We start from the raw sequence: 24,642 nt of genomic DNA on the forward strand, positions 1-24,642 counted from the left end.
CCATCCATTTGCTTCGTGTTTAAAACTCAGAGGCTTCATACACACGCCTCACGCACAGTAGCTGGCTTAGCTGGAGTCTACAAAGACCCAGTGGAATGGATAATAGCAAAACCAGTAACAGCAGCACATCTATAGAGAGTTGTCCATGTTCCAGGTCCCCTGGACTTGGCCCTTTTGGGGACCAGATCAGTCAACCCATAGAGTAGTTATAAGAGGTCAGGATTACCAATATTTTGTTTTCCAGTTGAGGAAGCCCAGGCTCAGAGAAGTTAACTAAGGTCTCACATAGCTAGTAAGAAGTGGAGTCAGAATCAGCTCTCCAGAGCCTGTGTTCTTAACCACTGAATTGCTTTGGATTGTAGCCAGCTAAAACCCTCTTCCCTTCCACGCAGCAAGTTGTCTGGGGGCCATGTTATCTAATAATGGCTTCTGCCCTCCATCACCTTTATCCACATGGACACAGATGGCGGTGCTGAGATGCCTTCCCCCTGAGCCATTACCTCACTTCTCTGTCGGAGCTGGGAATAGCAATTCTACCCGGAGGATTTCTCTTGTCTGGACATAGCTCAAAGAGAAAGTCAGAGGTAATCGGCCTAATAGTTGGGCAGACATCGTGATAGAGCAATGATAGTAATTGGCCTGAAATGTAGGGAAAAGAACAGTGTTTTATTTGGTTCAGGGATTCTCCCACACATATCTATTATCGGACCATTCGCCGTCAAGAGCAGCCTGGAGCGCCAAAAGCCCCTGTGATATGAAACAGAAGGAGGGACGTTAGACGGGTGTCAACCAGCCATCACGTTAAATATACCTTTGACTCAGGGAAGTCTTCCGATGTGTTTTGGAGAGAAGCAGCCTGCTTTCAGAAATGAGTTTCATCTCAGGGGACTATGGAGTGGCATTCTTGAAGTGTGGTGCACATTTCAGGGAGGCTGGCCTCCGCTTGAGTAAAAATCCCATTTCCTGGTCTTTCATCGCCTGCCTTGTTTCCTCAAGAAAACTTCAACCAGGATGACAAAAAGGAAAACTGATAAGATATCAAGAGTAATATTTAAATTGAGTGTTGAAAAAAGGTGATTGAGGGAAGTAGGTTCCTTCAATATTTTGGCAGTATCACATAATTGTTGCTTTCCTCAAAAACTGTAGAAATGCTTCCAAGATAAGACCTGGGGGAAATTGAATGAAAAGTACTCCTCATTGCAATTTTTGCTTATTCTGGATTCTCCTCACCTCTGAGATGTGTGTGTATACACACACATGTATATACACAAACACTTTAGTACTCTTTACCAAGGATCTGCTGCTGCTGCTGCGTCACTTCAGTCATGTCCGACTCTGTGCGACCCCATAGACGGCAGCCCACCAGGCTCCGCTGTTCCTGGGATTCTCCAGGCAAGAACACTGGAGTGGGTTGCCATTTCCTTCTCCATTGCATGAAAGTGAAAAGTGAAAGTGAAGTCACTCAGTCGTGTCCGACTCTAGCGACCCCATGGACTGCAGCCTACCAGGCTCCTCCGTCCATGGGATTTTCTAGGCAAAATTACTGGAGTGGGGTGCCATTGCCTTCTCCATACCAAGGATCTACTATGTGCCAAACATTGAAAATACCTCAGTAAACAGTTCAAATCTGGTCTCTTCCTCATAGAGCTTGATGAAAGGAGACAGGTAAAAAGGCAATTACAGGAGCTAGGGGAGGATAATGGAAAGGGTACAAAACCCAGGTTGAGGGAAGTAGATTTTGTTGTTTAGTTGCTGAGTCATGTCCAACTCTTTGTGATCCCAAGGACTGTAACCCTCCAGGCTCCTCTGTCCATTGAATTCTTCAGGCAGGAATACTAGAATGGGTAGCCATTCCCTTCTCCAGGGGATCTTCCAGACCCGGGGATAGAACCTGCGTCTCCTGCATAGACAGGTGGATTCTTTACTGCTGAGCCACCAGGGAAGCCCAGAGAAGGAAGACACCTAGAAGCTAAATATTTTCTAAACTGAGACTTAAAGATAAATACATCAACTAAAGAGCAAGGAGTTTGTGCAAAATCCTTGGTCCTTTTCCTTGGGACTGTGATGGTTAAGAGCTTCCTATCTTCGCTGCTCTGAGGATGCTGAGTTGGAGAACAGGGAGCTTCGGCCTCAGCCATGTCAGTTTCCACCAAACCATTCCCAGACCCAGCTGCTCAGTGAGAATCAAGCTCCACTTTGCTGTCGGGGTGACTTCTGAGAATGCAAGCTGGATGATGTCATTTCTATTTTGAAAACTTTTCATTTGTTCCCGTTGGTCTCAGAATAGAATCTAACTCATCCACATGCCTCCGGGGCCTTGGAGGATCTAGGTTTCTCCAGCTCCACCTTATGTCACTCTCTTCCTTCTTTCTACCCTCCAGCCACATGGGATTCACCTATGCTCTTTTCCGCCACAGGGCCTTTGCATATCTTCCTCCTGTCTGGAGTACTTTTGTCTTGCTCTTCACTTGGCTTTTCCAGTTCACCCTTGTATGTCACCTGCATGGAATAGTGAGGCCCTCCCTGGCCATCCTCTCTAAGTAGCTTCCTCCTTTTACTCCCTTTCACAGTATCCCATTCTTTTCGAAGCACATATCATGATTTGTGCAGGGCGGGGCAGGGGAGGGGGTTTGCACCATGCTGCACGGCATGTGGCGTCTTAGTTCCCTGACCAGGAGTCAAATCCCTGTCCCTGCATTGCGAGCGCATAGTCTTAATCACCGCATGGCCAAGAGAGTCCACGTACCACAACTTTTACTGTATTTGATGATTTTTTTTAACCTATATTCTCTATGACAGTGGAAGTTCTGTGAGGATGAGACTATGTCTTTCCTAGTCATCACTGTATTCAACAGTGCCTTGTAGGGTGCCTTGTATCATTCTCCAGGCAAGAATACTGGAGTGGGTAGCCATTCCCTTCTCCAAGGGATCTTTCTGACCCAGGGCTCAAACTTGGGTCTCTCACATGGCACGAAAATTCTTTACCATCTGAGCCACCAGGGAAACCTCATTATGTACAACAGATGCTCAATTAAAAAAGTAAACCCCCCTTTCAAGGACTGTGGCAGGTCTGAGATCTCACCTTAATTGTAAGCTAACATATTATTAGCCAGGCACAGCCTCATCAATGTTATCAGAAGAGGGGGTGCTCCTGGGTAAGAGACAACAGGCTTTATTCCTCAGAGCAATGTAATTTCGAGAATACCAGCCTATGTGCAAGTTTCCCAAACACCAATTCCCACAGGGCAACACAGACAGGGCCAGGTCACATCTGCACAGGCAGTGGGTTACATTATGTACAGCTCTTCATTTATTATACTCCAGTCTCCACGTGGGCAGTGAGCCTGCTCTTGCTTTTCTCCAGAGGAAGACATTCCCTTTATTCTACTGGACAGTAACTAAACCTGGCCTTTGCTCTGAAGACAGATGCTATATCTCCTAAGGCTGTTCACTGTACAGACAGCATTTCAAAAGATAGTCCAGAGCTAAGGCAGTCAGTGCCTCTGCTCATAAAACATTCAGAAACACACGAGACCCATGGTAAGTTATCTCCTACCATCGTGTGAAATTGCTGGCTTTTGACCTGCCAAAGCAGCTACCTCGTATGATTCAACCTAATGCTTTTTGAATGAAAGAAGGAAAGGGACAATGAGTCGATGAAACATGAAACAAATTGATAGCCACTTGGATGCTTCTCAGCCCACCTTTATAGAGCCAACTTCAAGGATTTGATTCTGCAGTGATAATTGTTGGACACTAAAGAAATTGGCTTGGGAATTCCCTGGAGGTCCAGTGGTTAGGACTCTGCACTTTCACTGCTGAGGGCACGGGTTTACTCCCTGGTCTGGGGACTAAGATCCACAAGCCACGCAGCGCAGCCAAAAACAAAAAAAAAGAAGGAAAGAAATCGGCTTGATACTGATTTTGGAAAACACAGATAGACTTCTCTAAATCTCCTACTGCCAGAAACCAACCACAGCCTGATTCTAGAAGATGAGAGCTGAGAAGTGCAACTATAGAAAGAAAGCATGGTTTGGTTTTTCAGTCCAGAGTGGGAATAAATGGGAAATTCAATTTAAAGGAAGGCCTTACCGTTCCATTAGGGACAATTAGACTTCATAGTCTCACGCACATCACTAAGCCAATGTCCCTAGCTCTTCATGGACTGTGTCATGTCATCTTTGGGGCACGGTGGCTTTTCATCATCTTAGTAATTTAGAACCTGAAAGTCTAAATGTGTTTATTTGAATGTAAGGCGAAATGAGGATAATAATAATCATAATTTTAAAAGAATACATCTACTTTTGTGCAGACCCAAATCAACATGAAAAAGTTCCAAAATGATCCCTTTGAAGGCATTTCTTGAGAGTACACATAGCAAAGTAAATCATGAAATAAGATGGCTATACAGGTGAGAACAAGGGTGAACTAATTGATTTTCACACACAAAAAAAAGTTCTGCAAAAAGCTAGGCATAAAGGGACTTCTGTACCACCCCAAACCTACTATTTAATGAATCCCCAAATCATGCCAAAATGGATCAGTCTTAGGTATTTAGACTTTCTTTCTTTAATGCAGGGGAGTTTTTTACTGTGCGAACCTGAGATCAGGAGCCACCTCTGTCATTTGGAGAATCATTCTCTACACTTGAGGCTAAAAGCTGATATCTCAAGCCAAATCTCATATTGATAGGGTGATATTGGGGGCAGGCTGAGGCTTACAGTGTTTAAATCTTGCCAGCACAGAACATTGCGATTTTTAAATTCAGATAAGTAGTTTCTTTTGAAAAAGCAAAAATTGTCATAGTACTATACTCAATTTCCTGCCTGGGCTAATCCCATGGAGAGCAGTGGTTACAGCCATGCATTATCCAAGTTGCCCTAGTCCCCACCCACCCCTGTTCTCCTACCTCACCCACTTCTCCTTACCAGTCCCCAGTAGGCATCCGAGGTTACTGCCACTGCTCCTGAAAAACAGTAGGTGGCTGGCTACTAAACTGCTTCACCAGCAGGCAGAGAAAGAAGTAATTGTTCACACTCCCTCTTTTTCAGATTCAGTGCAGGACTGTCCACGTAACTGCCACGGGAATGGTGAATGTGTGTCCGGGCTGTGCCACTGCTTCCCAGGGTTTCTAGGAGCAGACTGCGCTAAAGGTATTTACCACCACTTCCCTGCGACGATTGGAAAATGGAAAAGAGACTTCTCAATGGGGCTGGGAGAGGGAGCACCAAGGTTGCCTCCGCAGCAAATTCCACTGGGATATCTTGTAAGCCTGTGCAAGCTGTGCATCCTAACACTTTGGCAAAGAGGAGACTTTGATATATGACAATTGGCCAATATACCTATAAGAGCAGGGCAGTTATCCTTGGCATTGAGGTGTGCTGAGAAGAAAGATTTGCTAAAAATGAGATGGTTGGATTTCCTGTAAAAGCAGAAGTGAATTACCATCACTCCTTTCTTATAATCATTAACTTCTGTGTAATGGAAGATTAAGCATCTCAGGGTTAGTAAATTTCATTCATTCTGGCCAGCTACGCTCTTAATCTAGGAAGTGCTATTTATCTTGGTGGAATCGGTTTTAAATTGTATTATTAATTTATCTACACTGCTTTGCACAGAATGACGGGGGCCCTGGGATTCTTGGGGGAAAGGTAATAGAAGAAAGAAAATGACTCTCACAAAAACAGGGGACTTATGGCTCATATCTAGCTAACGGGAGACCTTGAGTTTGACCTTCAAGTGATGCTATCACAGGCGAGTGTAGTGGAGACCTGAGCTTCTCACACTTTTTAGACATGGTTCATGCATGCACACACACACACACACACACACACACACACACACACACAAGTATTTGTTCATGATAAATACAGGTATAAAATTAAAATGAGACTTTCATAAAACAACACTTCATGTTTCTTTTCTATTCTGTCCTATTTCACTTTTAAAAAATGAAATACACTAACTGCACGGACTCCCCACCCACCAGTGCGTGGGTCTGAAAAACAGCAGTAGAGAGCTTCCAAGCCTTTGTTCAGGAGTCAGGCCTTCCTGGGTTCCAGCCCCATTCAGGATCTCTGTGGCCTTTAGCAAGTGACCTAACATTTCTGAATCTTGGTTTCTTCCTCTGGAAAACTAGGGAACTTCTTCCTGAATTCATTGTGAGGATGGAATGAGAGAATATACCCCCAAGCTCTTAGCAGAACACTTTGGGAGCCCGTGGAGGGTTTAGTTTTACCATCTTTTACTTACACATGCCATAGTATATTTATTTATGTATCTGTATACTATTTTCATCCCTTTGTGTGCTCTTCTTCAAAAGACCATGCTGCCTTGACATTCTAAGAGAGAGGCAATCACTAATAAAGCCGCTCTGTAAATGCTAAATAGTACCACCCTCACCACAATGGCTTGGGGAAATTGTATGGTATTTCAAATATTCACAGTATTTCAAAGATTTGCAATTCCCATATCCTTCCGAATGCTGATTGATAAATGAACAGGACTGTGGTTTGGTTGCACCTGTGTGAGATTCATTGCTAAATGACACCACCTACATTCATATCCTTAACCACAGGATCATGTCAAAGATTTAGTATACCTGTCAGATGCAAAAGGAAAAGAGAGCAGGGATCCACCGGACCAGACCATTCTCTCGGCCGCTTTTCTCCTTACCACACTATGCCCAAGGGCATGTGGACACATCCCCCAGGTAGACAGCAGAGCCTGGCGCTCCTTGGCTCCAGTTCTGATGGGCTTTGATGGAGGGAGGTAGATGACACCTGCCTCGAGGTGCCGAGCACTTTTCCTGAGCAAAGGCTTTAAAGTAGGGAAAACCTCAATAGCGTCTGAATGGCTTTTTTTGCATAATCTAATTTTCCTGGGAGTGAAGGCATTAATGAGAGAAAGGACAGAATAGTCCTTTTCTGTATGGCTGCAAACGGGCTGAACACTCTGCTGCATGGCCTGCGAGCTGTAAATGTATATTAACACTGACACACTTCGATGTATTATTAATCCTAAAACCGTGTGTGCTCCGGCTGCACATCCAGGGACCGGCCTTTCAGCCCTAAGTACCCCAGCCATTTAAGAACTCTTCGCTCTCCATCCATTTGCAGATGAGCGCCCATTCTGCATTATGGATCTGTAATGGGGTGTGCATTTAGCTGCTTAAAAGGCCTCTCGGTGTGTGTTTTGCATTCACCACATGTACTGCGGGCCGGGCAGCATGCTCTGACTGTGCATTAGTCGGGGTATATAATTGATCCTCGCGAAACAAATATCGAGTGGCTGTTAAGAGTAGTTCCTCTGGCATACTCAGAAGCCGTTCCTGAAATCGGCCTCTGAACTTGTATATTTTAATTCAGCTGTTGATGCCTACAGTGGGCAAAATTGAAGTGTTTAGAGACGAAAATTGCTTTCTCTTTGTTTCCTCACTTATTCTTGGGTAAGTTGGCTTAAGAATGTTAGGACTAAGCTTTTGCCTCTTGGCCCTGAAGATGTTACTTCCTTAGTATTTTTTGAAATGGGCACAATTTAGCTATTTCATTAACAAGGACAGTGTTTAGAAACACCCTAATCCCTCATTTCTCACACTTTGCTCTTTCATGTACCACCTTCATGATTTTTGTCAAATTCATGGAGCATCAGAATTTTTATTTCCTTAACATATTTCTTTAAGCCTACCCATTAGGTTTACATAGTTGAACTTCTATTAAAAGTAACTACGTCAAAATGAAAAGTTAGAAAAGAAACCTGGAATCTGTTGCAATAAATAGGAAAGATTAGTGCTGCCTTTGGGCTTCCCTGGTGGTTTAGACAGTAAAGAATCTGCCTGCAGTGCAGGAGACCCAGATTTGATCCCTGGATCAGGAAGATCCCCTGAAGAAGGGAATGGCTACCCACTCCAGTACTCTTACCTGGAGAATTCCATGGACAGGGGAGCCTGGCAAGCTACAGTCCATAGGGTCACAAAGAGTCAGACATGAGTGAGTGACTAACACTAACTAACAACTAGCGCTGCCTTTAAATCTATTGAGAAAGAAATATTTTCTTTTTTTAAATTTTGTTGACGTATAATTGATTTCCAATATTGTATTAGTTTCTGGTATACAGCAGAGTGATTCAGTTATGCACATATCTATTCTTGTTCATCGGAGAAGGCAATGGCACCCCACTCCAGTACTCTTGCCTGGAAAATCCCATGGACGGAGGAGCCTGGTAGGCTGCAGTCCATGGGGTCGCTAAGAGTCGGACACGACTGAGCGACTTCACTTTCACTTTTCACTTTCATGCATTGGAGAAGGAAATGGCAACCCACTCCAGTGTTCTTGCCTGGAGAATCCCAGGGACGGGGGAGCCTGGTGGGCTAGCGTCTATGGGGTCGCACAGAGTCTGACACGACTGAAGTGACTTAGCAGCAGCAGTAGCAGCATTCTTGTTCGTATTCTTTTCCATCACGGCTTATCACAGGATATCGACCGCAGTTGCTGTGCTGCACAGTAGGGCCTGTTGTCCATCCATCCCGTGTATGATAGTTGGCATCTGCTAATGCTCCATGCTTGCATCTGCTAAACTCCTGCTCCAGCCCTGCCCCTCCTCCCACTCGGCAACCACCAGCCTGTTCTTTATGTCTGTGAGTCTCTTTCTTTTTTGTAGATGTGTTCATTTGTGTCGTGTTTTAGGTTCCACATGTAAGTGATATCATATGGTATTTGTCTTTCTTATAATCTCTTCACATAGTTCATCAGTGTTGCTGCAGAATGCATTATTTCATTCTTATGGCTGAGTGATACTCCATTGTATGTAGGTACCACATCTTCTTTGTTCATTCTTCTGTTGATGGGCAGGTTGTCTCCATGTCTTGGCTGTTGTATATAGTGCTGCTGTGAGCACAGAGGTGCATGCATCTTTTCAAATTGTAGTTTTGTCCAGGTATATCCCCAGGAGTGGGATTGCTGGATCATATAGCAACCCTATTTCTAGTTTTTTGAGGAACCTCTGTACTGTTTTCCATAGTGGTTGTAAACCAATTTATATTCCATGAACAGTGTAGGAGAGTCCCCTTTAATCCACACCTTCTCCAGCACTTGTTATTTGTAGAGTCTACAGTGTAGACTTTTCAGAGACGGCCATTCTGACTGGCGTGAGGTGGCACCTCATTGTAGTTTTGTTTTGCATTCAAGTATGGAATCTTTTCCCTGCTCTGAGCAATCAAGCCAAGTCAGCTTCTCAGACATTCATTTCACACCTGCTGCTGCTGCTGCTAAGTCGCTTCAGTCGTGTCAGACTCTGTGCGACCCCATAGACGGCGGCCCACCAGGCTCCCCCGTCCCTGGGATTCTCCAGGCAAGAACACTGGAGTGGGTTGCCATTTCCTTCTCCAATGCATGAAAGGGGAAAGTGAAAGTGAAGTCCCTCAGTCGTGTCTGACTCTTCGTGACCCCAAGGTCTGCAGCCTACCAGGCTCCTCTGTCCATGGGATTTTCCAGGCAAGAGTACTGGAGTGGGGTGCCATTGCCTTCTCCATCATTTCACACCAGTGATCCCCAAATTGGATCCTACTGTATAGCATGTGTGAGCCAGCCTGGCTTCTAGAGAAATTCAAGCCTTGAACATCTCAAGTCCTAAGTTTAGGGTCCTGAAAATAACGCAGTCACTGCCTACACAATAGGTAGGTGATAAAGTGGGAAATTTGGTAAAAATAGGCGCACAGGTTCAACTCTACCAGCTTCAAGTGGGTAAGCTTAATGATTAGTGCCTGATTTACTTGGGGTCTGTTAAGCCTCCATTTCAGATAGTTTCTTTTTTTTCATAACCACCAATAGTTATTAAGTATTAAAGATGTACCAGGCTTTGTATAAAGTACTTAATGCATACAGTCTTATCCATGCTCATATCAGCAATGTGAGATAAATCGTATTCTAACCACCCTCCCCAATATCTTAAGCTTTTTTATTAATATTAAAATCATTTTTGTCTTGCAGACAGGTTGCATAAATAGTACACAGAGTTCCCAGGGTTCATTCAGCTTCCCCTGATGTCAACGTTTTAAATTACCAAAGTTCAGTTGGTGAAACCAGGAAATTAACATGGATCGATGCTATTGACTAAGTTACAGACATGTTTCTAATTTTGCCCCTTTTTTCTGGTCCAGATCTCACTTTGTGTTTAGTTGTCATGTCTCTTTAGTGCCCTCCAGTCTGCAAGGGCTCCTCAGTCTTTTTTTTTTTTTTCCCATGACCTTGAGTGTGTTTTGCAGAGTGCTAGTGAGACATTTCTTAGCTAGCCCCTAGATGTGGGTTTGTCTGATGTTTTCTCATGATTAGATTGAAGTTCTACAGGGACTTGCCTGGCAGTCCAGTGGTTAAGACCCGTGCTGCCACTGCAGGGGGCACAGGTTCGATCCCTGGTTGGGGAACTAAGATCCCATGTGCCGTGCAGTGCAGCAAAAAAAAAAAAAAATGAGGTTATGTGGTTTTCATAAGATGCTGTGCCTTTCTCAGTGAATTCTATCAAAGATGGACTTCTGGTCTTTGATAAGAAAAAGATTCAAATATGGTTCTGTGTGAGGGGGTGTGTGCTTGTGGGTGTGAGCATGTGTATACCTGCCCCTCGCCCCTTACACATAAGGCAGAGATGGTGGGGTGGCTCCATCCCATTGGTCCTGTGCAATCTGTTGGTGACGATGACAGATTGCCACTCATGGACAACTTTTGAGCCTAGGAAACTCCTAGGTGTTAGCAGGGAGAGCTCTGGGGCAGACAGGGTGAGGTAATCGTGCTAGCGAGTGCAGAGGAGAGAGACAGCCAGTCCCGGGGCTCCTGCCTCCCTGAACGGAGCATGCCATCTCCCGGCTGCAGCCCACGATCATGTCCTTTCTTTCTTGATAAATGTCTTCAAGAGAGCCCGAGCCCAGGTCCTCCTTCATCACAAACTCACAGTCCCCTTTGTTCCTGCACTGCCAGCTGTGCCCAGTGTGCCTCAGGTCTGCCAGTTTGTGTATTGCAGGCAGCCGGCAGACTCGGGCCCTCCTGCCAGGAGGAGAATTTGCCACATTAGCAGACGAGATTCCCATCACATCCAAGTGGCCAGGTGTGCGTCCAAGTGACAGAAACGCGGGTTTGCTCTCCTGACCTGGCGCAGCGCCTCTTGTGCCTCAGATACGCAGTGCGGACGGCAGCTCCTTGTCTCCTGATAAACCTGCCAGTCTGCATCAGGCACTCGAAGACATCCTCGCAGTGAGTGAAGGAAGCAGTCAGCATGAACTGCAGGGCAGCCATGCCACAGTCCGCCGCCGAACTGGGGGCTCCGAGGGGCTAGAAGTTCAAGTGGAACTGACCCTCACCCCCAGAAGAACGTATGAGGGTTCTAACACCTCGATCCAAATCAGTTCAGGGGACCGAACTTATTTGTGCATCCAGCAAGTGCCTATCATGTGCCCTCTGTGAGCCAGGCACTGCACTAAGTACCAGACATAAGGTAACAAGTGAGAATGCCAGGGCGTGCCTTCTGGGAGCTTCCCGTCTGATGGATGCACATGATAAGGAAGTAGGAAATGGAAGCCTAAGTCTGGCGTGCTGGGATGTGGACTCTGAATACGATAGATGTCATTAAGGAGAAGAGAAGGAAGTTCATGAAGCAATAAGTGTGGATCTATGAAGAGTCAACTAGTTTCAAGGAATGTGGAAAAAATTCCATGGTGGAAGAGTACAGTAAAGGAGCTACACTGAAGAGTGCCTTCTAGCAGAGAATGTCATTAATTTTTTAATGCAGTAAGCAACCTGTTCACATTCAGAGCTTGAGGAGATATGGTGTTTTTTTTCCCTGATGTCTTGCACTGTTTTCCATCAGGTGCCTCTCCTGTCCAGCTAGAATCAGGCTTATTATTCGATTATTGTTTAGTTTATGGTTTTTTTCTGTTATTACTAATTCCCTTGCATGACTTTCTCATCACTATACTTGTATGCTATTTGCTGTGGGCTAGATTTTTTTTTTAATATTTGTACCTATTTACTTATTTGACTGCTCTGGGTCTTAGTTGAAGCACAAAGGGACTTCCAAGTGGCATGCAGGATATTCTAGTTGCCACACAAGGAATCTTTCAGTTGCAGCATGCAAACTCATAGTTCCAGCATGTGGGGTGTGGGATCTACTTCCCCCACCAGGGATTGAACCCAGGTCCCCTGCATTGGGAGTGTGGGGTCTTAGCCACTGTACCACCAGGGTCATCCTGGGCTAGATGCTTTTTAACTCTGATTCCTTTTTCTTTCATTTACTTTTGTTTGAAGTCTGTCATTGACTTAAGATGCTTCCTTAGCTTGTGCATAAAGCAGTCTTGCCTTTCAGAAAAGATAAGGCTTCTGATGGTGTGGGTTTTGATGTAAGTTTTTTAGGTGGTGTATTTGGTGCTGAACTTAAGGCCCCAACCTGCAGTAGAAATTTAATACAGCAGAGCTTTCCTTGTTCAGTAATAGCAATTAGAAATTACAAGGTCCACTGCTGAATGGCTGTCAGGGGAGGCCCAGAAATGCTGCAACCACAGGAACATAGTCTTCTCTTTGGGAATTGGTCTCTGCTCCTACCAAGTTTCTGTGGGGCCTTGAGAAAAGAGGATGGGAATCTTGCCATTTTTCTTTTCAGTTCAATTCAGTTCAGTTGCTACCGACTCTTTGTGAATCAATGGACTGCAGCACGCCAGGCCTCCCTGTCCATCACCAACTCCTGGAGTTTACTCAGACTCATCTCCACTGAGTTGGTGATGCCATCCAACCATCTCATCCTCTGTTGTCACTTCTCCTCCCACCTTCAATCTTTCCCATCATCAGGGTCTTTTCCAATGAGTCAGCTCTTCGCACCAGGTGGCCAAAGTATTAGAGTTCCAGCTTCAGCATCAGTCCTTCCAATGAATATTCAGGAATGATTTCCTTTAGGATGGACTGGTTGGATTTCCTTGCAGTTCAAGGGACTCTCAGGAGTCTTCTCCAACACCACAGTTCAAAAGCATCAATTCTTCGGTGCTCAGCTTTCTTTAAAGTCCAACTCTCACATCCATACATGACTGACTACTGGAAAAACCATAGCTTTGACTAGATGGACCTTTGTTAGCAAAGTAATGTCTGCTTTTTAATATGCTGTCTAGGTTGGTCATAGCTTTTCTTCCAAAGAACAAGCATCTTTTAATTTTATGGCTGCAGTCACCATCTGAAAGTGATTTTGGAGCCCCAAAAAATAAAGTCTACCACTGTTTCCACTGTTTTCCCATCTATTTGCCATGAAGTGATGGGACTGGATGCCATTATCTTAGTTTTCTGAATGTTGAGTTTTAAGCCAACTTTTTCACTCTCCTGCTTCACTTTCATCAAGAGACTCTTTAGTTCTTCACTTTCTGCCATAAGGGTGGTGTCATCTGCATATCTGAGGTTATTGATATTTGTCCTGGCAATCTTGATTCCAGCTTGTGCTTCATCCAGCCCAGCGTTTCTCAAGATGTACTCTGCATAGAAGTTAAATAAGCAGGGTGATAATATATAGCCTTGATGTATTCCTTTTCCTATTTGGAACCAGTCTGTTGTTCCATGTCCAGTTCTAACTGTTGCTTCCTGACCTGCATACAGGTTTCTCAAGAGGCAGGTCAGATAGTCTGGTATTCCTGTCTCTTGAAGAATTTCCCACAGTTTGTTGTGATCCACACAAAGGCTTTGGCATAGTCAATAAAGCAGAAATAGATGATTTTCTGGAACTCTTGCTTTTTTGATGATCCAGTGGGTGTTGGCAATTTGATCTCTGGTTCCTCTGCCTTTTCTAAAACCAGCTTGAACATCTGGAAGTTCACGGTTCACATATTGTTGAAGCCTGGCTTGGAGAATTTTGAGCATTACTTTACTAGCATGTGAGATGAGTACAATTGTGCAGTAGTTTGAGCTTTCTTTGGCATTGCCTTTCTTTGGGATTGGAATGAAAACTGACTTTTTCCAGTCCTGTGCCACTGCTGAGTTTTCCAAATTTGCTGACATATTGAGTGCAGCACTTTCACAGCATCATCTTTTAGGATTTGAAATAGCTCATCTGGAATTCCATCACCTCCACTAGGTTTGTTCATAGTGATGCTTCCTAAGGCCCGCTTGACTTCACATTCTAGGATGTCTGGCTGTACCCACTACCCAATCCCTCTTGGCCAAGTTCTAGCACTAAAGTCAAATCATTGTTATCATCACTGACATGTATTGAGTTCTAATTGTGTGCATCCACTGCACTAAACAGCTGCATAATTAGCTCAATGAATCATTAATTGTCCTATTTTATAGATGATTATCATCCCCTCTTACAGACAAGGAAAATGAAACACAGAGCAGTTAAGTAACTCGCTCAAGATCACTCAGTTCATAAGTGGTATTGCCAGGATTCAAACCAAGCAATCCGGCCTGAACCCTTAACATCAGACCAGCCGTGAGATGGATTCACCTAAGATGTGAGTGTAGGAAGATGTGCTTGGCACGCAGTTTGTGTAGCAGATATACACTGGGATTTGGATTTGAGCCCCAGAAACCCTCAGGAGAGGAAACTAGGATTTCCTAGGTAGAGTGTGGCAAAGCAGGTATTTGAAACTATACCCACTGTAGAAAATAACTTAACCTCTCTAAGCCTTTGTTGTTGAATCCATAATATGGGGACAATAGCAATATTACCTGATGGATTGCTGTGAGGACTAAAAAGTAAATGCATGTAAAGCATGTAGACCATGCTTGACACGTATTGAATGCTCCATAAATACTACCCAGCATTAATCTTCACAAGCCTTGGAAATCACTGTTATCCATATTTTACAGGATAAACAGAGACTCAGAGAAAGAAAACTACTTGCCCAAGGTCACACTGCAGGCTAGATGTTGATGCTATGTCTGGTTGACTTTGAAACTTGTGACCCTAACTTGGTTTTCCTAACTTGGCAGAAAAATCTCCTAAATGAGGAGCAGTGACCCCTCACTTACTCTAAAACCGTCACAGAAACTCAGCTATCTGGCTCTCCTGGCTGGCTTCATCTGCTCACCTGTTTCCCATCTCCCCATCAGTTGCTCCCTCAAGTGGGCATCTGCACTCGGAAGGGGAATGATGAGCCCCTTCATCTCCACCCGTGATATAGGGGTCCTCCCCACCACCCCAGAAATGTTCCCCTCGGAGCATCTTTGCCAAGGAAGCCACTTTCCCCTTTCACAGCTGGCTCACCTGTCTCAGATTCCACCTGTCTTTCCTGGAACAAGCACGGATGTTCCTTTAGACCACCTGTCTTTCACACCTGTCTCCCTCTGCCACCCCACCTCCCTCCACAATCCCCTGTAATACAGACTGGCCAGGGGCCATGGCTGCTGCCCACAGGAGTCGTTCCACCGCCCAGTGCAGTTCAAGGCTGAATCCCACCTCTCCTTGTTCCTGTCCTTGACCTGAGAAAACGTGCAGAAATTTCTTGGCGGCAAGGACCCAGGAGATGAGGCTTGAAGCCGGGCCCTTCGTTCAGGCTTTGCAGAAACTGAGTGTCCACACTCAGCAAAGGCACCTTTGATAAAGTAGTGTAAGAATCTCTGCCCATATTGAACATGAAGTGAATGCCAGGCCCTGTGCAGAGGGTTTAAATGGAATGATCTTGGGTCATCCCCACATCAGGCATCATTGTCATCCCCATTTCAGAGCTAAGGAAACTGAGACTCAGAGAAGCTAAGGTACTCACCCAGGCGTGGCTTTAGAGCCCTATTCATCAGGATCACCTGTTAACTCACAGCTTGCTGGGTTCCCCCCAGAGTTTCTGATTCAGTAGGTCTGGGGTGCTAGCATCAGCCTGGGGAACCTGTTCAATATCCAAACCTCTAGCCCCACACCAGACCCTCTGAATCAGAGTCTCACTCTCACAGCATCCCCAGATGACTTGGGCGCACATCCAGGTCTGAGTCTGGATGCCGCTGCCCTTGGACTCTGCCCAGATGGCCCAGAGAGCAGGAGCGGCAATATCTCATTTACCTTCCACTCTCCCCAGCTTGCCAGGCAGGGGCGGAGGATGCCTGCCGCCTCCGTTTGGAAGCTGCAGTGCCCTTTCTTTGGTGCCCTCCTGCAGAGCCTTGCCTCCAGAACGTGGGCACTCCTGCTGGGTGGTACACCACCAAACAGAAATCTCTCCACAGCACCCACCTCCATCAGCCCTCCCCCAAGTCAAGTTACTTCTGAGGCTAAAAAACTTTTTGTTTCCTTTTAAAACTACTAGATAAGCAGAGCAGACCGAGAAAGCAGAGGGCCTAACCCTAGGGAAACCTGCTGTAGGAATGAGACATACAGAGGTGGGAACATACTCTAGTTTTAGGGAAAAAAAGTTCCATATTGGGAGATAAACCAGTCTTTAGAAAGGAGGTCAGCCAGGATGGGTGATGGGAAAGAGTGTTTCCCCCTCTCCTGTCTCTTGGTCTTTTTGTTTGTTTGTGTTTGGCCCCGGTGTGGCATGCAGAATCTTAGGCTCCCCAACCAGGGATCTAACCTCGGTCCCCTGCATTGGGAGCGTGGAGTCTTTACCATTGGACTGCCAAGGAAGTCCCTCTTGTCTCTTTATGATGTGATAATCTGGAACAATTTTCTCCTAAAAAAAAAAGATGCTAAATCATACCTATAGATTTCTTACTATGTGCCAGGCATTGTACATAGCACTTCACAAGCATTATCTCATTTCATCCTCTTAAAAACACCACGGGTTAGGTAATCCAGCAATTTAGTCCTATTTTGAAGATAAAGAAAATGAGGCTGAAAATAAGGTGTCCAGAGTCACATCACTGGTAAAACCGAAGGGAAATCTGAGCTGTCTAACTCATAAGCCTACACCGCCTTGTCCTCTTCTATGTACCAGTCAATAAACAGTGAACAAACAGGCCTTCGTGTCTTGGGGGAGCTCCCATGCTTGCAGATAACAGGACACCAGTAACTTTCAAGCCCATCTCAATGCCTGAATCACAATAAGAATGAAAAGTTACTTCAGTCTGGACTTGAGCTGCAAAAAAGCTTACTGTGTACTCTGAAAATTTTAAATATTCATTATGTAATTAATGCTGTTCGATCACACATACACACACACACACACACACACACACACACACACACAGAAAAACTTAGACATTTTTTAAGAAAAGCTTAAGCCCTTATCGATTGAGAACTTTTATAACTCTCAAAATGGAGGCATCCCCATATCTCTACAGGTATTTTAAATGAATTGAATTAATCATAGGCTTAAAAGTCTCTTGCGATCTTCGTTAACTTCCCTGGGTTTAATTAAAACATCTGTGCACTTTTAATTTATCGATTCATCCAACTCATATGTCATGTTTTTAACACACCCCAGCATGCTCTGCATCATTTTTAACCCGATTTCCACTTAACTAAAGCAATTAAATTCACCCCGGATTAATTAAAGCATCCATACTTTCGTGCTTAAGTCAGCGTGTGCTGCTTTCCCCACATGGCTCCTGAATGTCAGAGATCTGACACACCTGATGAGTTTTTCGTCCTTCTGGAAATTCTTCCCTGAATCGCTTCCTTGCTTATTAATGTGCCATTTGACAGAATGGGAATGAGGAAGTGGGTGCGCCTGAACTTTGGCCCTCTGAGCCGGAGGCTCTGTCAGAAGCATCCTTGACTTTCCTGTCTTCACAGGGGCTGCTGGATCTTGCCTGCCACACTGAGGCCAACTAAAGTGTCTGAGTAATCTGGGCAGGAAGGTGGGGGGGCGGCTCCGGTCAGAGACTATCATCATGAGGAGAGTGGCCGGTTGTGTTTGTATCTATACTTTTGTCATGGCTTCTTAGTTCTGCTTTCCATCCTCCTCACTCTTCCTGCAAAAATGGTCCTTTCTTGTCCCACCCATTTCATAGGAAGGGAAAACTGAGGCACCAAGGTCAACAGGCTTCTCAGCTGGGCATGGTGAGCCAGGGAGCTATTCAGATGGGAGCAAATGAGCCCCCTGGAAGCTAGTTTGAACTTCTGCCCCCCATCCACTGTGACAGAGCCCGTTTCCCCCTCAGCTGTGGCAGCATTGGAGGTTATGTATTTTCGATTTTTAAAAAAATTTTTTATTGAGAGTTGTATTAATTTCTGCTATACAGCAAAGTAATTCAGTTATATGTATATACATTCTTTTTTTATACTCTTTTCCATTACGGTTTATCATAGGATATTGAGTATAGTTTCTCTGTGCTATATAGTAGGACCTTGTCTTTTATCCATTCTACATATAAAAGTTATAGATTTCTTTAATCTGATAAGTCAAAGATTATTTCTCATTTTTATCTATATTTATTTAATTGCTAGTGAAGTTGAGAACTTTCCATACTTTTATTGGTGATTTTTTTTTTTTTCATTGCACTGAGTCTTCGTTGCTGAGCCTGGGCTTTGTCTAGCTGTGGAGAGTTGGGGCTACTCTTCATTGCGGCACATGGGCCTCTCGTCGTGGTGGCTTCTCTTATTGTGGAGCACAGGCTCTTGGCACAAGGGCTTCAGTAGTTGTAGCATGCAGGTTCAGTAGTGGCAGTTCCTGGGCTCTAGACCACACGCTCAGTAGTCATTGCCCACAGGCTTAGTTGCTCTGTGGCATGTGGGATCTTCCTGGAACAGGGATCAAACCTGTATCTGCTACTTTAGCAGATAGATTCTTAGCCACTGCACCATCAGGGAAATCCTTATTGGCAGTTTATGTTTATATTTATCTGTCCTTTGCCCAGGTTTTCATTTGTTTGTCTCTTTTTATTGATTTGTAAGAGTTCCTTTTGTATTTCATATGCCAAGCTTTATTCTGTAAAATGTTAGAAAATATATTTCCCCAGTGTTTCCTCAGTTGTCGTGTTATTCAGTTGCAACTCTTTGCAACCCCATGGACTGCAGCACACCAGGCTTCCAGGTCCTTCACCATCTCCCAGAGCCTGCTCAAACTCATGTCGATTGAATCAGTGATTCCATCCAACCATCTCATCCTCTGTTGCCTCCTTCTCTTCCTGCCCTCAGTCTTTCCCAGAATCAGGGTCTTTTCCAGTGAGTTGGCTCTTCACATCAGGTGGCCAAAGTATTGGAATTTCAGCATCAGCACCAGTCCTTCCAATGAACATTTGGGGTTGATTCACTTTAGGATGGACTGGTTTGATCTCCTTGCAGTCCAAGGGACTCTCAAGAGTCTTCTCCAACACTACAGTTCAAAAGCATCAATTCTTCAGCGCTCAGCTTTCTTTACAGTCCAACTCTCACATCCATACATGACAAATGAAAGAACCATAGCTTTGACTAGATGGACCTTTTCTGGCCAAGTGATGTCTCTGCTCTTTAATACACTGTCTAGATTTATCATAGCTTTTTTTCCAAGAAGCAACCGTCTTCTAATTTCATGACTACAGTCACCATCTGCAGTGATTTTGGAGCCCCAGAAAATAAAATCAGTCACTGTTTCCATTGTTTCCCCATCTATTTGCCATGAAGTGATTGAACCGAATGCCATGACCTTAGTTTTTTGAATGTTGAGTTTTAAGCCAGCTTTTTCACTCTCCTCTTTCACCTTCATCAAGAGGCTCTTTAATCCCTCTTCACTTTCTCCCATAGGGTGGTGTTATTTGCATATCTGAAGTTATTGATATTTCTCCCAGAAATCTTGATTCCAGCTTGTGCTTCATCCAGCCCAGAATTCCACATGATGTACTCTGCATATAAGTTAAATAAGCAGGGTGACAATATACAGCCTTGACGTACTCCTTTCCCAACTTGGAACTAGTCCATTGTTCCTTATCTGGTTCTATCGCTTCTTGACTTCCATACAGGTTTCTCAGGAGACGTCTTTTTAAGAATTTTCCACAGTTTGTTGTGATCCACACACTCAAAGGCTTTAGTGTAGTCAATGATGCAGAAGTAGATGTTTTTCTGGAATTTTCTTGCTTTTTCTATGATCCAACAGATATTGGCAATTTGATCTCTGGTTCCTCTGCCTTTTCTAAACCCAGCTTGTACATCTGGAAGTTCTCAGTTCATGTATTGTTGAAGCCTAGCTCAAAGGATTTTGAACATTACCTTGCTAGCATGTGAAATGAGCACAATTGTGTGTTAGTTTGAACATTTTTGGGCATTACCTTTCTTTGAGATTGGAATGAAACCTGACCTTTTCTAGTCCTGTGGCCACGCTGAGTTTTCCAAATTTGCTGGCATATTGAGTGCAGCACTTTCACAGCGTCATCTTTTAGGATTTGAAATAGCTCAACTGGAATTCCATCACCTCCACTAGGTTTGTTCATAGTGATGCTTCTAAGGCTCACTTGACTTCACATTCCAGGATGTCTGGCTCTAGATGAGTGACCACATCATCGTGGTTACCTGGGTCATTAAGACCTTTTTTGTGTAGTTCTTCTGTGTATTCTTGCCACGTCTTCTTAATCTCTTCTGCTCCTGTTAGGTCGATACTATTCCTGTCCTTTACTGTGCCCATCTTTGCATAAAATTTTCCCTTGGTATCTCCAGTTTTCTTAAAGAGACCTCTAGTTGTTCCCATTCTATTGTTTCCCTCTATTTCTTTGCATTGTTCACTTAAGAAGGCTTTCTTATCTCTTCTCGCTATTCTTTGGAACTCTGCATTCATATCAGTGTACTGTTCTCAAAGCTGATCTTCTTGGCCCCTTGAATTTATCTTTTTTATATATCCCATTCACAAGAAAATAAAATTAGTCTTCAGTATTTTTTCAAATACTGTGTAGGCTTTTTTTCTTATTTGGATCTTTAATCTGTATCAAATTTATGGTGTGTAATAGAGATCAGACTTTATTGACTATCAAATAGATTGTCACCTGCAAGAGCCCAGAAATAATGGAAACTTACCTTTCCTGACTTCAGCTCAGCACCAAACTGTGTCCACAATCTCTAAAGACAACGGGACACCTCTTTTGGTTTCAATGACACTGAACTTTGTCTCACCTCCATGACCCAAAATATTAATATTATATCCTTAATTGCTTCAGAAGACTCGAGGCATCTTTATTTCTCTGTCCTTTTTTCCTACCACCTAAGCCAGCTACTCGCATGTATTAGGTTGTTTATTAGTGTTTATTGACTAACTGGGATGTGAGGCAACCAATTGTTAGTACAGTTTTGACAATTTCTCAGAGTCCTAGGCCCAAGTATTCTCCAGTCAATCAGATTTCATATCAATTTTAAAACACACATTATTTGTTTTTTCAAATTTACGTCTAGTTGGTTTACCATGTTATGTTAATTTCTGCTGTACAACAAAGTGACTCATTTATACATTCTTTTTCATATTCTTTTTCACTATGGTTTATCATAGGATATTGAATATAGATACATGTGCTGTATACAATAGGACGTTGGTGCTTATCCATTCTGTATATAATAGTCTGCAACTGCTGATCCCAAACTCGCAGTCCTTCCCTTCCCCACCCACCCCCTTGGCACCCACAACAATCTGTTTCTGATTTGTAAATAAGTTTATCTGTGTTGTATTTTAGACTCCACATGTAAGTGACATCATGTGGTATTTGTCTTTCTCTTTCTGACTTCCTTCACTGAGTATGATAATCTCTAGGTCCATCCTGCTGTGAATGGCATTATTTCATTCTTTTTTATGGCTGAGTAGTGTTCTGTTGTATATATGTATATATTGTATATATGTATGCATGTCCATCTTGATCCATTCATCTGTTGATGGCATTTCGGTTGTCTCCATGCCTTGACTCTAGTAAATGGCGCTAGCGCTGCTATGGACACTGGGGCGCGTGAACCTTTTCAAATTGTAGTTTCGTCTGGATATATGCCCAGGGATGGAATTGCAGAATCATATGGAACCCTGTTTTTAAAAAGACACTTAATTTGAAAAATCCCTCCAACATCTAGCCCAGCCCACAGATGCCTCGTCAAGATGCAGGCGTGCTCCCTGTGTGTCTGGCTGACTGGCCCTCTTCAACCCCCTCTGTCTTCTCTCCAGCTGCTCCCTGTACTGCAAGCTCCAAAGAAATGGCACCCATTTCACTTAAAGCAGCAGACATGACTGACTTGTCCTGTTACTTCCCAATGAGTAAATAACATGGATAATTCATTTCATCCTTTATGGAGAACTTTAGGGTGGCGAGGGGAAAGCTCCAGCTTGATCACTAAAATGAGTTTTACACCATTTAGGTGAATCTAAATTGTGTCATAATTTTGTCATCAGCCTGTAACTTGTCAGTCATTAGTGGCAGCAGTAATTTATTTTTCTTCTACACAAGTCTTAGAGCTTCCATTTACTAGATTTACTAAAACAGAAATAGCCACTTTGTGGAAATGTTTTAATTAATTTTAAATAGAAGCTTGGATGTATAGTACCATGCTCCTTTAAAGCCTTAGGAAGAGGGAAGAGAGACAGGGACATAAAACTTTCCACTGTGGTTCCAGAACCACCTCCCACCCACAAGCAGGGGAAGAACAAGATGAGATCTTTCTGTTAGTATTATTTGGAGCTGTGGTGGTGGTGGTATGTGTGCCTTTGAGACCTGGGAGTCAGTTTGGTCACTCAGTTTGGAATGTCATAGGGAACATCAGTTGATTTCTATGCCAGGTGTCAGCTACTGTTTTGAGTCCTCAAAGATCTTCGCACATGTACTGCTCCCAGCGACTCAAAGAGACAGTTTTTTTGTGGGGAGTGTGGGTCTCAGAGAAGTTTGGTAATCTTGTCAAAATCCCACAGCTGGTAAGTGATGGGTGAGGATTTGAACCCACGTCTTTCTGGCAGCAAAACCCTTGTTCTTTCCACTTAACTGTTCCATATCACTTGCAGGCAGGTGGAGCAGAAATATTTGTCCTATAACTTGCTATAAAAAAAAATCTTGTAGAATTATTGAGAGTAAAACTAGTAAGAAAAGTTATTAATGCAGAAGGAGGTCCCCACTTCACGTGCAGCCTTCCAGGTGAGGATCAGGCTGAGCCTTCCATACTGGGATGCTCTGGGTTGAGTTATGTCTGAGGATGAGTCATTTACCCTGAGGGAAGGAGTTCTCTCTGATGCAGGTCAACAGTGGCTACCAGAGGGGGCTCATCTGGCATTTGCACTCTGTCTCATGGCAAATGGGTTATTAGAGAGCTTCATGCTTCTTTAGCCTGCCTTTTTTTTTTTTTTTTTTTTTTTTTTTAATGTAACATCAGTGGAGCCTGTCAAGTGTCCTGCTTTCTGGAGAACATCACAGTGTTTTGCATTTTTTACCACCCTCCTGGTGAGCATGCAGCAAACATGTTGAAGGAAGGCTGCTTTTAGAATGTAGAGAACTCGCTGACCTGACTCTCTCCCTTTTTTCCTCCCTGAGAAATGTAAGTAGGTCACATTTTAAACCAGGCACCTGGTTTTAAATAAATCCATGCTTACATTCTAGAGAATCCAATGTTTTTTCACCACCTTAGAGTTTTTGCAAAAGAAAAGCTGTTTCAATATGAAATAAGAAAATAATCCTAACTTTATTTTTCAATTGATAAAGACAATAATTTTTTCCTTTTTGCTTCTTACCCTCTTCCACCTTTGGGGTGGAAGGAATGTCCAGTGGAAGCCCATTGGTGGTGATTTAATGTAACTTTCTCTGCCATCCAGAATTAGTCTAATATATAACCCTCAGGTCAGAAACAGCCCTTGAAAGCTCATCCCACTAGATACGCACACTTCTCACTCTTTTCCCTCTTGAGTGTAAATGGGTGGCGGGGGGTAAGAAATGGTGCTTATTCAAGTTTTCCCACCAGGAGATATCTTCAGTGTTACCTAGATCAGAAAGGGCAACTGAGTTTTCTCTTGTCCGCCTGCTCCCAAGTCCCAGCCAGGACTTGGTAATTGACCTTACCAATTGGTCAATTACCAAGCGCTACCTTGAAGGTTTTCAGGCTTTTTCTAGACTCGGGGGAGCAAAATGCTTTGATCTGTCTCTGCAGAGGTGCAGGAAGGGAGAATAGTGGCCCATGGGCACTCAACGGCCATCCCTGACCTAGAGCTTAGCATGAGTGTATCCTGGGGCACTGACATGGAACCAGTGTACTTTGTCCTGGAAGCCCTCTGCAAACTTTGAGAAAGCCCATCATTTCTCATACTTGTTCATATTAACAGTCTCTAATTTTGAATCTTGGGTTCCCTGATTTAAAACTCTTCCCTCTACTCTCTCTCAGACAGTCAGCATGGGTAGCAACTCTATGGGTCTCTCCACTCAAGTCTCTTGGAATAGAAGGCAAGTTCTCTATATTTAGAGAGATTTTATCTAAATTTAACATGTAACTTTGATGTTCTCACTTTTGAACTCATTCTTCTTTTCTGGTATTAGTAGAGTCATAAGGATAAGAATTCTACTGGAAATGGCCATTTTTTTTCACTTATTCTCCTATAAAGCATTTGTTGGACAGGGGAGGAAATAACCCCTCCATCATATGTCAACTGTTGAGATGTTTTTGTTTCACATCGGTTTATAATTAAGGTCAATTACCATCAACACACCCTTCCCCAGAAGAAAGGCATTGTATGTACAACATGAGGTCCACTCTAGAAATTGTTCTTTCCACACCTTTCATAAATGGCCATGCAGTGCTTGCCCACGCCCCCACCACTTCGGAATCCCTGAATGAATCAAG

General features: G+C 43.8%; 1 protein-coding gene across 20 annotated transcripts in view; it reads left to right on the forward strand.

Moving 5' to 3' along the window:
• LOC129637974 (teneurin-2-like) overlaps positions 1–24,642 on the forward strand; it is a 462,189-nt gene that overhangs the window by 424,464 nt on the left and 13,083 nt on the right. For all 20 annotated transcript variants that reach the window (XM_055562488.1, XM_055562376.1, XM_055562497.1 and 17 more), the window contains one exon: positions 5,052–5,153. In XM_055562488.1, the coding sequence (XP_055418463.1) occupies positions 5,052–5,153 (102 nt within the window). The remainder of the gene's footprint in view (positions 1–5,051; positions 5,154–24,642) is intronic.

The sequence above is a fragment of the Bubalus kerabau genome, chromosome 1 (assembly GCF_029407905.1).
Source record: "Bubalus kerabau isolate K-KA32 ecotype Philippines breed swamp buffalo chromosome 1, PCC_UOA_SB_1v2, whole genome shotgun sequence".
In the NCBI taxonomy this organism is placed as follows: Eukaryota; Metazoa; Chordata; class Mammalia; order Artiodactyla; family Bovidae; genus Bubalus; species Bubalus kerabau.